The 13776-nt window shown below is 40.1% G+C and overlaps 1 protein-coding gene across 8 annotated transcripts in view; it reads right to left on the bottom strand.

Annotated features, from left to right (window-relative positions):
- The window catches only part of LOC148182644 (uncharacterized), a 51236-nt gene that overhangs the window by 23217 nt on the left and 14243 nt on the right, over window positions 1-13776 (bottom strand). For 3 of the 8 annotated variants that reach the window (XR_015774437.1, XR_015774434.1, XM_088066220.1), the window contains exons 2-4: window positions 6912-7048; window positions 5092-5180; window positions 3783-3973 (exon numbers count right to left, since the gene is read on the bottom strand). The exons of 3 other annotated variants lie outside the window; for them this stretch is intronic. Coding sequence is in view for 3 of the 5 variants with exons in the window: in XM_088066220.1 (XP_087922346.1) it covers window positions 3783-3896 (114 nt within the window). In the remaining 2 variants the exon portion in view is untranslated. Of the gene's footprint in view, window positions 1-3782; window positions 3974-5091; window positions 5181-6911; window positions 7049-8248; window positions 8384-13776 lie in introns of those variants that run through there. 2 more of the 8 variants (XM_088066221.1, XM_088066222.1) reach the window with 2 other exon arrangements.

Genomic DNA, 13776 nt, shown 5'->3' with positions numbered 1-13776 from the left:
GCAGTGTTACTTCATAAGAGCAGGCCTCTTTGGAAAAATAGGGAAAAAAGAAGAGCTTTTAAAACATGATGCTGAGGGTGGTCCAGGGCCTGGAAGAGCTCTGAAAATACCTTAATTGTAGGTACAAACACCAACAGGGGAGAACCCAGACAACTCATCACAGAAGCAACAGGAACTCTGTGCTCTGATCAGCCACCCTGTAGCAAAGGTTTCTCTCCAAGCAGAAAGCAAAACCAGTTTCCTGTCCTGTCAGACTTTTCAGCTGCTGCCTACCCAGTGATCTCCATCTGCAGACACAGCTTAAAGTCAAAACCCTGACAAGGAATCAAAAAATCAAGGTTTGTTATTCCCTTGATTTTTTTTTTCAAGAAACACCAACACTTCTAGCTTTCTCATTCTTAAATCATAGGAACTTGCCTTTTTCCAGCAGAGGTTGGGGACTGAGGATTCCCCTGTTTGCATTTGGGATCTTTTCCAAAGGGGAACTGGACCACTTGCACTATCTTTCAGTCAAGCCCACAGAGCCCTGGCCTTTCCTTGTTCTAAGGGAGCCACCAAAACAAGCAAGAAAATGACACATTTGATTTACCCACAGGCTTTAGGGTAACTTACACTGACAAAGGAAAGCTTTTAGGAGTTGCAATGGGAGAGGAAAAAAAGCATTACTTGACTGAAATGGTCTCATATTCAGGCTCAGGCCATGGGGAAGGTCTTTAACAGTGCCAGCACTGGCGAGTGAGCCCCTGAGCTGGCCTCTGGCACACTGCAGGAACTGCTTTGGAGCTACTGCTGTCCCAATTCAGCCTGCAGGAGAGAACAGAGTGTGAGCCCCAGGCAGGTGACAGACAGAGTGACGGTGTCTCACTGGGCCAACAAGAACCATGGGAGAAGGAGGTCGGTCTCAGTCTCGCACCTCCTGCTGCCTGTGCCAGAGGTGTAAAAGACATGGAAAACAGCTCCATTTTAAAGTTCCAAAACAGCATCTCATCTCCTGGCCAGCCCCAACCTTAGCAATGTAGTCATTCAAATGGCAAAGGGCTTTTCAGTGCCCTTTCCGACTAGCAGAAATATTCCTCTGTATTCCCATTTCACTCATAGACTCTGTCTTTCAAGACAAATTAAACCTCTGAGTGCACGATTAGATTCCCAATGAAAAGTACTGACACAGAGAGAGTCCAAGTGATAATGAAGAGCAACATACCCACCAGGTAGGAGCAGCTGCACAGGGAAAGCTGATGGATCGCTGCAGAACCCCGCGAGCCGGGCAGCCCATCGCTCACACTCACGTGTGGCAGGAAAGACAGATGATGTATGGCTCCCCACACAACTTTATTAACACATTCAGGTTCGTGAAAATATACAGCCTAAGCATTTTCAGTTTTGTTTGTTTGTTTTGGTTTGTGTTTTTATTTTTTTTAAATAAGATATTTTCCACTAACAAAACTGATTTTTAAGTATGGAACAGTCATTTGCCAGGTTTTCAAAGCCATCTGTTTTCAAAGCCTACCTTCCTTGTTGTTTACCACAGGCTGTCTATCTGTTTTAACAACCTCCACTGGGATTTCACATACCTCATTATGCAAAATCACTACTTATGCATTCACTCCAGCACTTGTCTAACTAATCTGCACTCACAACACCTCCCACAGAAGATGCACCATCCCTCTTCAGAGGCTGCAGATCAAAAACAATAGTAGCTGGTGTCACAGCAAGACAAAACACAGCCTCCTGTGAATTACTGTTGTGATACAGGCCTAATCCATGACTCCTCAGAGCTGTTAAAGTATAATAGAAAAATACCATATCACAAGAGATTTTGTATCATATACAAGATAAAAAGCATCTATTTTTAATGTTGAGACTTAACGCTTTTCTTCGTCAAGAGGATTCTAAGCATTTTGATCTCCCTGGCAATCTGATGAGCGCCCTCAACCTCCCCTGCAACTCCTCATGTTTGGGATGAACTGTTTGGTTCATCCCAGGCACCCTTTTCTTGCCAGATTTCCATCTCTAACAGCCCTCACTTGGACAGAGCAGCTTCAAGCTGCAGTTCACAGCCCACCTCCTTCTCCACTCTTCCTCCAAAAAATCCCCAGGTCATAGACAACGGAAGACTTTCCAAACTGCTCAGGTGTCCAGGCACATGTGGGGACCCCTCTTACCACACAGCACTGATAAAATCCATCACAGTAAGAGCTTGCTGGGGGATGCTTTAATCAAACATTATTAACACAAGACTATAACACCTGCTGCCATTATGGCTGTGTCACAGAACATCCTCAGGTAGGTTAAAACACAGAGAGAAGAAGTGAGGAATATCTACTTCTCAACTGGCATATTAGATCCACCATATACACTAATTTCCAAATAATTTTTAAAAAATAAAGCAGAATTAATTAGCATTATTCTCTGTAAAATAATCCTACAGCTCTTCTTCCTCAGAAAAGGCAGCTACTCCCTCTATTTGTCCATACACTGCAAAATTTGAGAGCCAAGTGTGAACACAAAACCTGCCACTCTTACATCTTTAAACACATCTCTGAATCACAGCTGCAACGACACCGCTGTGGTGAGATGTAACTCTAAAATTCAGAAAGACAAAGTGGCTTTAAATTATGTCTATTTTACATGGGGAGCAAGGAGAATTCCTGTCGAGCAAAGCACAAGAGATTGAGGCTTGCAACAGAGAAAAAATGAAATTGAGTGGTTTAGTTAGGAGTCCCCAGAAAAAAAATCTAATATATCAGTTGTATAAAAGGCTTTTCAACTATTTTAAGTAATAAAGCAGGCTAATATTTAGTTTACCCTTATTTTTTCAAAGCAAAAAAGCCTTTTTGCATAAATGGAGGCCATCAGCCAACTTTGGCATAATTCCTCTGAACTCCAAATAAAAATCACCCCAGAAAAAAAATAACCAGAATAAATTTTATGCAGATGAGAACTGGGGGCTTTGTGTAGGCCAGTGGCTGTCACCACAAACCATAATATCAGTGTAAGGAGTTCTCCCAACTTTAGAGACTGCAAGTGTATTTATGATTTTTGAAAAGCCAACATTCCACCCTGGGATTGGAAGCTATATGTTGGCTGACTTAAATTAAAATATTTAAGCTTGGGTTTTAAATCCAGCTCAAGCTCAGATTCCTTGCTTCTAAGGTTCTGGTCCCATGTGAATATATAATGCACCATGAAAAAGAACAGGGCAGCAAAATCAGAACATATGTGATTTAAGAAGCACACTGCAACCATTTTAAATCCAATTATCTCTTATCAAAATACTAAAGGGAGAAAATCTTCCCCTGTAAACCTTAACTAGACCCCATCCAGACCCTTACTCTAGAAAGGCTGTCCTTTTTAAAATTTTTAAATATTTTAACACTTCTTTTTAAGTTTGGTTTATTCTAGTCATAACTTTTAAGGTGGCATCCTTGAAACAGATACTTAATGAACAAAACATGAAGTTCAAATTTGATGAAAAACACCAGTCTAACCTTTGCTATACTTTTGCAGTTACTGCTTCATTCAGCTCCAATTTTTTCTCCTTTATTAATGATTGCCTTTAAAACAGGTAACCATAGTGATCCTTTTCAAGCTGTGCGACTTTAATTTGGTTTACTTGAAGACAAAGTCACAACAAAATTTTCCTCAACATCCCTTATGGCAAACTTAATATCAGGACTACAACTATTAGAAGGTACAAGAGATGGGCTTTTCATGGCAAATAATAATTTGCCCTTATCCTTAAATTTAAAAAAGTACAGGGGCTGTTAGTACAATACTCTTACCTCAATTTGGAGCAGATTTGAGTTCTCCAAAATTTTTTTCATTCTGTTGACACATCCAGACAGTGAATCAGAGTGAGAATCTGAACTCTGTTTTTGTAAGCAGTTCTTTAACATCTGTGACAGGTCAGAGCTCACAGGGTCACAGAACACATCGTGCCCATACCAACGGCAGCAAGTCAGCAAAAACAAGCCTGAAAATAACAACAGGCTGGCACAAACATTGCAGGGGTCAAGGGATTTCATTAGCCATTTAATTTGTTTTAATAAAAGTGCAAAGACATCTAGAAGTAACTACAACAAATTAAATTAAAATTTATCATTCAGCCTCCTTTTTTTCTGGAAGGGTTTGGTGTGGATCACATTTAACTCCCCTCCATGGCTCAGTGTGTCACACTGAGAGGTGTGAGGGAGTCTTGCTTTGACTTGGCTGTGCCTACACGTATGTGCTATTTACAAATCCAGTATGTATCTCACATCAGCTATACATCAGCAATCTTACTTAAAAATAGCATTGTCAACATCAATTTTGAGCAAAAATAAGCCTCCTAACCTTCTAAACCAAAGAGCTCATTGCACAGCTCAAATGTGCCAGATATGTCCACCAAGAATATTTTGGATTGAACACTAAGAGTGGAAATGCCATCTGGGGGGAGGGAAAGAAGTAACAAAATATTTAATTATTTTTTTTAATTTGAAACATTTTACTGGTTACCTTTAAACTAAAGGTTACTGTGGGAAGGCATGAATATTATCCAGTCTTCTTTTTATTCTCCTAAGGCTGTGTCAGAGTCTTTCTGGGTCACAGGCATGGCCCTACACAAACTGAGCCATCACTTAGATCCTGGATCAATTCATGAACTGGACTCCAGCCCAGTTCTAAGGACCACGATGCAGAAATGCCTTGCCTTGGGCAGCAGCAGAAATGTTGCTTCAAACTCTTCCCCTCCCACAAGCGGTATGTCCTTAGATTTCATTTACACCATTGTCTTTGTGAACTGCTCACATACATAAATTAACTGGAATTGAATTTATGCAGACCAGGGTCTAAGAATAATTTATAATATCGCTTTACTCAAGAAAGATTAATTTTAAGTTAAAGAAGCAATATGTCCAACATTAATATTGTAAAGATGGGCTAACTGCATGGTTTAATGCTATTTTTACCTGAAATTATTAATACCATCACATTATCATTCTGATCTGATCTTTCTCCAAAGATTTTTTACTTCTAGACTTCTAGAAGATCCCTATTCAGCTGTACTCACATTTTTGAACAAAAAGAAGCCAAAACACAATGCTAACAACTCACAGAACCACCAGAAGAAACTCAGAGGTGTGTTTCATGTTCAAGAAGAAGGATTTGCAGGATATTTTTCACATAGTTCCCACTAAACAAGGCTGTGGGAGAAAACAAAGGCAGTTACCATCCATTCACTGGGCACAGGCCACTGACCATCTCCTTGCTGGCCTAAACCAAAACATCTCCTTTACCTAAAACCCGGAGTATTTCACCTAACACCAGACTGAAAGCTTTTTATGGTTCATGAGCAATTCAAGCAATTTTATAAAATTTTCTCTAATTTATCCTATTTTCAAATGGCAGGAAAAAAAAATCTTCCTTTCCATAACAAAACATAGGCCTATTAATAGATTTTTATAGGATAACAATCAAAAAATTCATTAAAATGAAACTTCTATAATTTACTCTTTCATCTGTGTAGGTGCATTTTGATGCTCATCACCTGCCTCGTAACTTCTTGTTTTCATTATTTCTTTTTCTTCCCTATAGATTCCTTAAAGATGATATCCCCTTCAGGATACCCATGAAGAAATGCAGATGTTGTACCACACATCGTGACTAACAGCACAGCGAGATCAAAACTGAAACATGGATGTGTGGAACAACACTGACTTTCCAGTTAGGCTCACCTTAATTAGCAAGCAACAAGCATCAGGATTTATAATACTGGGATTTCAACTACTGGGATTTAAACCAGGAGAGAGCCATGTTGTGTCTCAAGTTGATTTACACATAAGTAATATTTTATTTACTTTAGAAAATGAGTATTTTGCTCCATTTCAGCACTGGAGGGGGTGATGCAGTTTTTAATTAGTTTAGTGTTTTGATTTTTTTCAATGTCAAGAAAACAAATGGAGCAATATAAAAATAATAACAAAACAGCTAACATGAGGGTCTATAACATAACCATAAAAGGAGCACACGCAAAGCACTTGCAAAGTTCCAGCCACATGATTCCCATTAACTGTAATGAGCACTGGACAGATAAATTCACACATGTTGCTTTGAAGATTTATACTAAATTGGCCTCATCTTTGTTAGCACTAAAGGAATACTGATGCTATACAATATAAAAACCAAGTCTTTCAATTTGCCCCCTGCAATCTTCTTCATTATCCACAGAATTCTCCTGTAGCCAGTCATACCAGATTCATAATCTCTCCAATTTTACAGACAGTTAAAAATATTAACAATAGCACACCAGTCACTCTCTGTAGAATCAAGTGCTAAAATGCTCCTTTGTTTAAGCACAGGCCCTGCTAGTTGTGCTCTGAAGCACATCAAAGGCCTGAACAACTGGAAGAGCACAGGGAGAAAGCTGCTGCTCTAGAAATCAATCATAATACCTTGCCAGGTCTTTAATTGCTATGCATGTACATTTGGCTTGATCTTGTGCTGCTTTGAAGTGAAGACATTACCTTCAATTAATCCCAAAATGACCAGAAGTTATGGGCTTTGGAAAAAACAAAACAAAAAGAAAGCCAGAAAACGGCAGAGGACCAATGTGAGCTGCTTGCCCTTTTCTTTCCTTCTTTTCCCCCTTTCTCTTCTTGTCTAAGGACAGGATTTATAATTCATGGACAACGCTAAGCAGACCCTGCAAACCAGCCTTACTTTCCCCTTGGGTTTACTTCAGTAAGGAAGTTACTGACACCGATTTTTGGCTTAGTTTACAAGACAACTTATTTCCTAAGTTTTGTGAAGTATTTTGCATTTCCCATTCTGCTATTCCCATTAACTTTAATAGGTTGCTGAGGAAATGTGTAGTTTACCAATCATATCATCATCAAAATCCTTCTTTCCCCAAGCACAAATTTAGTAAATCATACCTGTAATTTAATTCTTAATCAAGAGGTCCTTGAGCCTGACTCCTGAGACTCAGTTAATGGATTCTGTTCTGCATACTATCAAAATGAAGTTGCTGTAGTTTCATGCCCCTGTCTTCTGCCTTGCCACCATTATGAACCTAAAATAAGACACTTTCTGGTATTTGTGTTCCAGCTGGTTAAGAAATAAATTTTCATTCAAAAGATTGGTTACAATAAAAATACAAAATGCATAAATGGTTCCAAGCCTCAGTAAACTCTGTGCTTCTGATGTTTTGTGCCCAGAATTGAAAGCAGAATTTGGAAACAAATTTTGCTTTGTCATTGAACGCAAGAGATGACAGTTATGCATGTGCAAATTAAGTGTGGGAAGCTTATAAGGAACAAACACCCCCTGAGAAAAAAACCCAACCAACCAAAAATATCAGACTGGAGTCTGTGAACCCTACTCATCTACTTTTAAAAGGGTATTTAGTTTTGTTTGTCACTGCATAAGTGAAATGCTTTCACTTCTTAATTCAAATTGTATTCCACTGAAAAAAAATGCACTTACTTAAGCATAGAGGCTGAGGTGGGAAATCAGTTAAAAATAAACCAAATTATTTGTTTCCTCTCCAAGATTTCTTTCAGCAGTGCTGGGGGAAGAAACACCCAAAAGTTTTAAACTACCTTAAAACTTTGAGGGTTGCCATAAAGTCATTTTATATTGATGTTTTCTCAATTTGAAGAGGAAGCACCAAAACAAATTAAATAAGGATAGCAAGTTGCTCCTTTGAATTAGTATTTTCTCTCAGTAAGCAACTTGTTTCTATAAAGATTTTCAATAAATAAAGATAAATAACATTTCCAAGTGGCAACATGGACAAAAGTAATCAGTACCCTATGTCTGTGTGCAGTACAAAGTGCATTTTAATGCAATCAATAATCCCAAGGTAAAGAGATGATGGCTCCACAGCAAGACTCAGTAGGATATAGATTTCAGGTTGCAAGTCAACAAAGATGTAGTAACTCAGCACAGCTGCAGCATATTCCTCAGACACTACTTAAAAGCTCATTCACCACCAAGGAATATTCTCAGGAGCAGATCAAACCACTGAAGGATGATTTTCCCCATGTGCCACAGGATAAATAGCAGAAAATACCATCACTGGAGCCCAAGTTGTGGACTCTGAGCCTCAAGAACTGTACAAATACAAGCAGCAAGTGAAGTGACATCTCTGCACTGCCCGAGGCTGTGAGAGGTCTGCTCCTCCCAGGCAGCAGTAATCCTCACCAAGCAGTGACCACAATGACAGGAGTCCCCTTAGACATGGGACAGCACCCAAAATATCAAGCAGCACCTGACACACAACTTGTGTGTGAAACTCCACCAGCATCTGAAACCAAACCTTGTGAAGTGTTGGTCTGACAAGCAGACCAAAACTGGAGATAATGGTCAATTATTCCACTATTCTTGTCTAAGTAGAGAATTCTGCTTCAGTTAAAATCCATTTAAGTGAGCAGCATCCATATATTGAAAAGAAAGATTAAGAATACATAGGTCAGAGTAAGAATCCTTATGATGCGAGTAGGCAATTACAAAAGTATCTCTGATTTCCACCTCCACCTTTTATTGTATTTTCTCCTCTGTCAATACAAACCTGTGGGAAGAATTTAAATCAATAATAATTCCCCTCCCCACTTTTTTTTAAACTATCACAGTAGGAGAAAATAGCTACTGAAAAGCAATGGTCTTGTGAGAAAGCACAAACATCTGCTCTCTAGAAAGGGTAAGGAAAGAACAAATATCAGCATTCCCTCTCTACAAAACTGGTAGCAGAATGCTGGAATGCTGTACCCAAAGGAATTGCCGGTTCACTGTACTTTGTGGACAGCCAATTGGCAAACCATAAATTAGGTCAAATTTCAATAAAACCAGCCCCACACATTCACATTCATGAACAAGAACAAATGTCTAGTGCTTCAAAAACATCTTCAAATGGCCATTATCTGATGGTTGAGCATTGAACAGTCCCAAAAATAAAGTAAAACATTATTATCTCCAGCAAATTTCATGAAGTGAGCTTCTGCCTAGTGCCCTGGGTAAGATTTGGTTAGAACAAAGGTCAGACAGCCTGGCAACACCACCAAAGAAGGGAAGTGTTCAAAAAGTGTGCCAGTATACTATCTAAAAATTGATAAATAAAGCCCCTAGGAGTGAGTTATTGAGAAGTCAGCACTATGAGCCTAAGGCTACACTTGTACATTTCTATAATTCCCTTACCTTCCAAACCAATCATGGTTTTCAGCAGCAGCATGGAATTCGTAAAATCTAACAATCCCACAGTGGTAAGAAACCATTTTCCATGAGACACAATTACATCATTTTATCATCAGGCAGAAATACAACCCCATATGTGATTAATATTGGGCAAATACATGAAGTTTTCTTGTGCTTTCAAGAATATGTTACTCCTTTTAGCTTGATGTATCAAAGAAAAACATTTTAAAAGTTCAGGGAATTTTGTGACTACTAATGGACTTTCACACATGCTGACACTTAAGACAGGGTCAGGGTTGTATCACTTGCAATGGCACAGCCTCTTAACAATTTTCCTTTCTTCCTTAATGACACATAGTTAACAAAAGCAAAGTAAAAGTTAGAATTTCAGGTATTTGCAACGTTTCCTCAATAGCCTTTCATTTCTATTTGGGCTGAAACTTGATCTGTTCTGAATAATGGAAACAATGTTCAAAGCATACCTCCCCCCCAGCATTACACTTAGTTAATGGTCCTTTACTTGTGATACTGTGATTTTTATACTCCATATAAAGGTCTCCTTTAGGTTAAAAAAAAGAAAATGTGTCTTAGCATTTGAAGCAAAGCCAAATAATGCTGTACTGCTGGGCAATTTTCAAAGCCACATTAAAAGAGGATCATAAGAAAGAGGCATCCAGTACAAAAACACTACATGGCTCCTTCTCTGTGCTCCACGATTTTGTTAAGATACTCTTTTAATCCAGCCATTTACTGCAACAGGCTTTATAATATATATTAAATATTATTGCCTCCTTTAATTAACAGATCAGGTTTGGTTAATCCTGACCCTTCAGTTCCCCAGCAGCCATATTAGACTGTTATAATAAGAATATTGTGAAAACCATAACAAAGATGTCTGTTTCCCTGATGGGTAAGTTCTTTTTTGGATGGTGGATGGTTCAAGAAGATTCCTGCACAATGTGATTGTCATGAGGAACCTAAACCACAAGGAGATTCCCTCTGACATTCCAGTGTCACCTCTGAAGATGTGCTCAAGCAAAGTCTTTCCTAAAACCACCACAGTTGGCACAAAACAAATCTAAGGACAATCCCTGCTGCAAGGGGTCAAGGCCTTTTATGGGTGACCCTTATAAGAGCATGGCAAGGTGAAATTACTGCTGTTGTTTAAAAAATATATTATTTAAAATTGTATTACTAAAAATTATATATATAAACCAATTTTAAATAAAAAATACCATTTCCAACCTCCCCTGAGCAGAGGGGTGAGGCAATGTCAGAATTGAGCCCCAAAATGCTGTTCAGTGCTGAAGCTTCACCACCTCTCAGACCACAGAGACCAGGAAAAGTGGTCAGAAGCCCAGAAGTGGAGGAGCTGTAGTACTTATCCATCAAAGAGCCGAGAAAGAACCTTGCACAAACCATGAGATTTAGATCTGGAGAGGTTTTCTTCCATTTACTTTAATTCCATTGATTTCATCTCCTCCTGGGAATAGTTAAATGCTGTTTTCCATACCCTAGTATCGCTGGTAAAAGTCATCAAGGAAATAAAAAAAAACTATGAAAAATCAAAGATCTTGCTTATCCTATCTTAATTTGCCATAAAACACTTCACAAAGTCATTTTTAAATGCTTAAAAGAGAATAATTCAACTTCCTTGAAAATCACCATCCCTCTCTTCAAAAGGTCAGTCAGTACCAGCTGTCTCCAGAAAACAATGTCTTTTCCATGTCCAGGATCTGTTTTTTGGATCACTTGGCTGGGTTAGCTTGTATGTTTCCTCACATCCCTCCTACTCATCCATCTCTGTCTCAAACATAAAAGAGAACAGATAAAAGCAACATTTCCTCAAGCTTCAGGCAAAGCAGGAAAGGGAACTTGTGGCTGCCACCCATTTGCTCAAGTCAGGCAGCAGCTCCAGTACCTGAAGGTGTGAGACCTAAAGATAAAACTGATCCCTGAGCAGCACAGGAGCAAGTGAATTAGAGGTGTGTTTTCTCCTTAAACCTCAAAGTCAGACTGTCAAAAATCTTCCCAGAGCCTGGAAACTTCTAAGTTACATAAACACAGAACTTACTCCACTGGCTCCCCTGTGTGTGCATATGTTTAATACACATATTAAATTTTAAATAGATTGCTTTTAACTAATCACATCAAGTGGTGTTTGTGCAATGTAAATATTTGCTTTGTTCCTTTACCATTCTTTCAATTACACAGAAAATTTCAGAGAAATAAAATTACAGCAGGCCAAATATTAAAAGGTGGGGAGGGAAAAGAGTGAGAATCCAAGCTTCAAAGGGAATTCTACACTTTGATTTCAGTTTGCATATTCCAAATGCTCACATTTTGCTACACAGATGTCAAACCAGGAGGCAGGTAATAAAACAGGTTTCTTTAAGATTTTAAAAAAATACATTCAAATGATCAAATTAAACCATATTCCAAGCATTGCTGAAATAACTGACGTATTATTAGTCCTTCCCTAAATGTTATTGAACCATCTCTTTCCATTGTAGCAGGGGTCTGTCAGCTATGAAGGTCCTTGCCAAAAATAAAGGATGGCAGCATTCCCCATCTGCTGATGAGTCCAATCTTAGGGAAGACAAAACACTGATTTTATTTACCTCTGTTCCAATTATTGTCAGGCGATACAAACAGCTATCATGACACACAGCCAGGTTTATTCATGTGCCCAGCAAGCCAGGCCAGGCATAATAAAGAGATTACACACTCCGTTTGGAATACAGGCAACTTGGAATGGCTTTTATTGAAACTTAAGCATGGGAAATATTGGGTAGTAGATTTAGGTATCACAATCAGAAATATGTTTGGCTCAAAAACACAACACATGGCACCCTCAGAGAATGAGGGTGACTTATTACAGCACAACAGGCCTGCCTTTCTCTCCCTGCCAAAAGAAAAGCTTGGAATAGCACAGAGCACACAACACTTTAAAGTTCCTCCTCCTGCCCCAAGCAGAGGTGAGAACCCAATCTCCTTTGTCTTGTGAGTGAGTTGAGTCCGTCAATCCAGGGCTGGAAGCAAACTTACCTTCCCCTTGTGAAGACTTAAGGCAAGACTCGTGCTCAGCTTGCAGCAGCACACAGCGTTCCCTGTCCTTCTGTCCCACACATCCCCAGGCACTGCTGCCACTTTTGCTCTCCTACCACATGGCTACTGCTTGAAGAGTCCACCCAGCTGGGGACACTCCCAGCTGGTGTCCAGTGGAGGTGGTCAGGTGATGATACCTTCCCAAAAGTGCCTCCAGAGAGTAAAGTGTCTGGGCAGGCCACAATCAATCAATCAATCACACCCACACCATCACACCCAGAGCCGAGCAATGACAGAGAGCCAGGAAGGGCCTCTGTATGGAGTTCCAGTGGGGTTTATAGCAGCCACACACTGAAGGGCTCCAGGAACAAAGCCAGGGAGGAATGGAGGGTCCAGAGGTATATATGGGCCTGAGGGGGTGGAGCTGAGGGCCAGGGCCCAATAGGAAGAGGGGAAAGAGGTGCATAGGCAGGGTTAGGGGAGGGAGAGCCAATGGGATCACAGGGGCGGAGCATTGCAGCAAACTGGGGCCAATGGGGAAGCAGGGAAGGGAGAACATTCTAGAGAAAGGACATATAAGGTAAAAAGGGGAGGGACAGCCCACAGGCCAGCTGGGTACATACAACTGGGGTACAGTAACATGGTTGTGCGAAGAACTATGGGAAAAGCTTTTTCCTTCAATCTTTACGTGAGGGAAAACCTTCCTTTTATGCTTCAAGTTCACACCTTAGAGGCCTCCATCCACACCATCACTGCCTTTGGCTCCGCAGCCTCCACACTCCCACCCATGGCACCCACTCTTCCTCCAGACCCCAGAGGGACTGTCACCTGCTGGGGTCCCAGGGAAGTTTGGGTGTGGGTTTTTCAGCTCTTGGGGCCATTCTGGGTGGAGGTGTCCACACAGGCATTGTGCCCTCTGTGATCCGCCCTGCGGAACGTGCTGGGCTCAGGGAGTGCCACTGGATAATTTAATTCTAAAATGTCATCCAAGGTGGAATTATGCATCACCAAGGTTTTTATTTTATCAGTCATCATATTTAACCACAGTCCTAGGCAAGTTGTGAGATGTTTGGGTTTCAGCAGTGCCCTCCAAAAGAAGAGTAACACCATTTACACCAGCTCCAGCCAAGAGAGAACAGACCTCAGAGTCCCCTGGGCATTTCTGTTTAGGCTGGAGAGTATTTACACTTCTCAAATAAGCATTGGAACCAAGCTGTGAAACATCCCGAAAAATCTGGTAGGCTTAAAAGCTCCAAGTTTGTAAAAGCATGAATTTCACTCTAATTTCTGATTCTTGGGAATTATCCTTCCAAGCAGCAATGTAATGACTGCTCCTGATTACAATTCAGTCTAATAAAAACTCACACATACTTGGAACAGAAAAGTGAAATGCAGTTATCTGAAATTCTCCATTCATTCAGAGCACAATGCTGCTGAAACCTGGGCCTAAATATCTCTCACCAGCGCTCACAAGCTGGTGTTGTAATTGATGCCAAAAATTCAGCAGCTTTATCATATGCATTTTTTCCTACTGACAAAGTATTCCACGGAGCTGTATTT

Source organism: Pseudopodoces humilis, chromosome 23 (genome assembly GCF_049639895.1).
Source record: "Pseudopodoces humilis isolate 2021_Gansu_Grassland_sample_001 chromosome 23, ASM4963989v1, whole genome shotgun sequence".
Taxonomy (NCBI): domain Eukaryota; kingdom Metazoa; phylum Chordata; class Aves; order Passeriformes; family Paridae; genus Pseudopodoces; species Pseudopodoces humilis.
The sequence above is the reverse complement of the archived record's forward strand: the minus strand, read 5'-3'. Positions and strand labels throughout refer to the sequence as shown.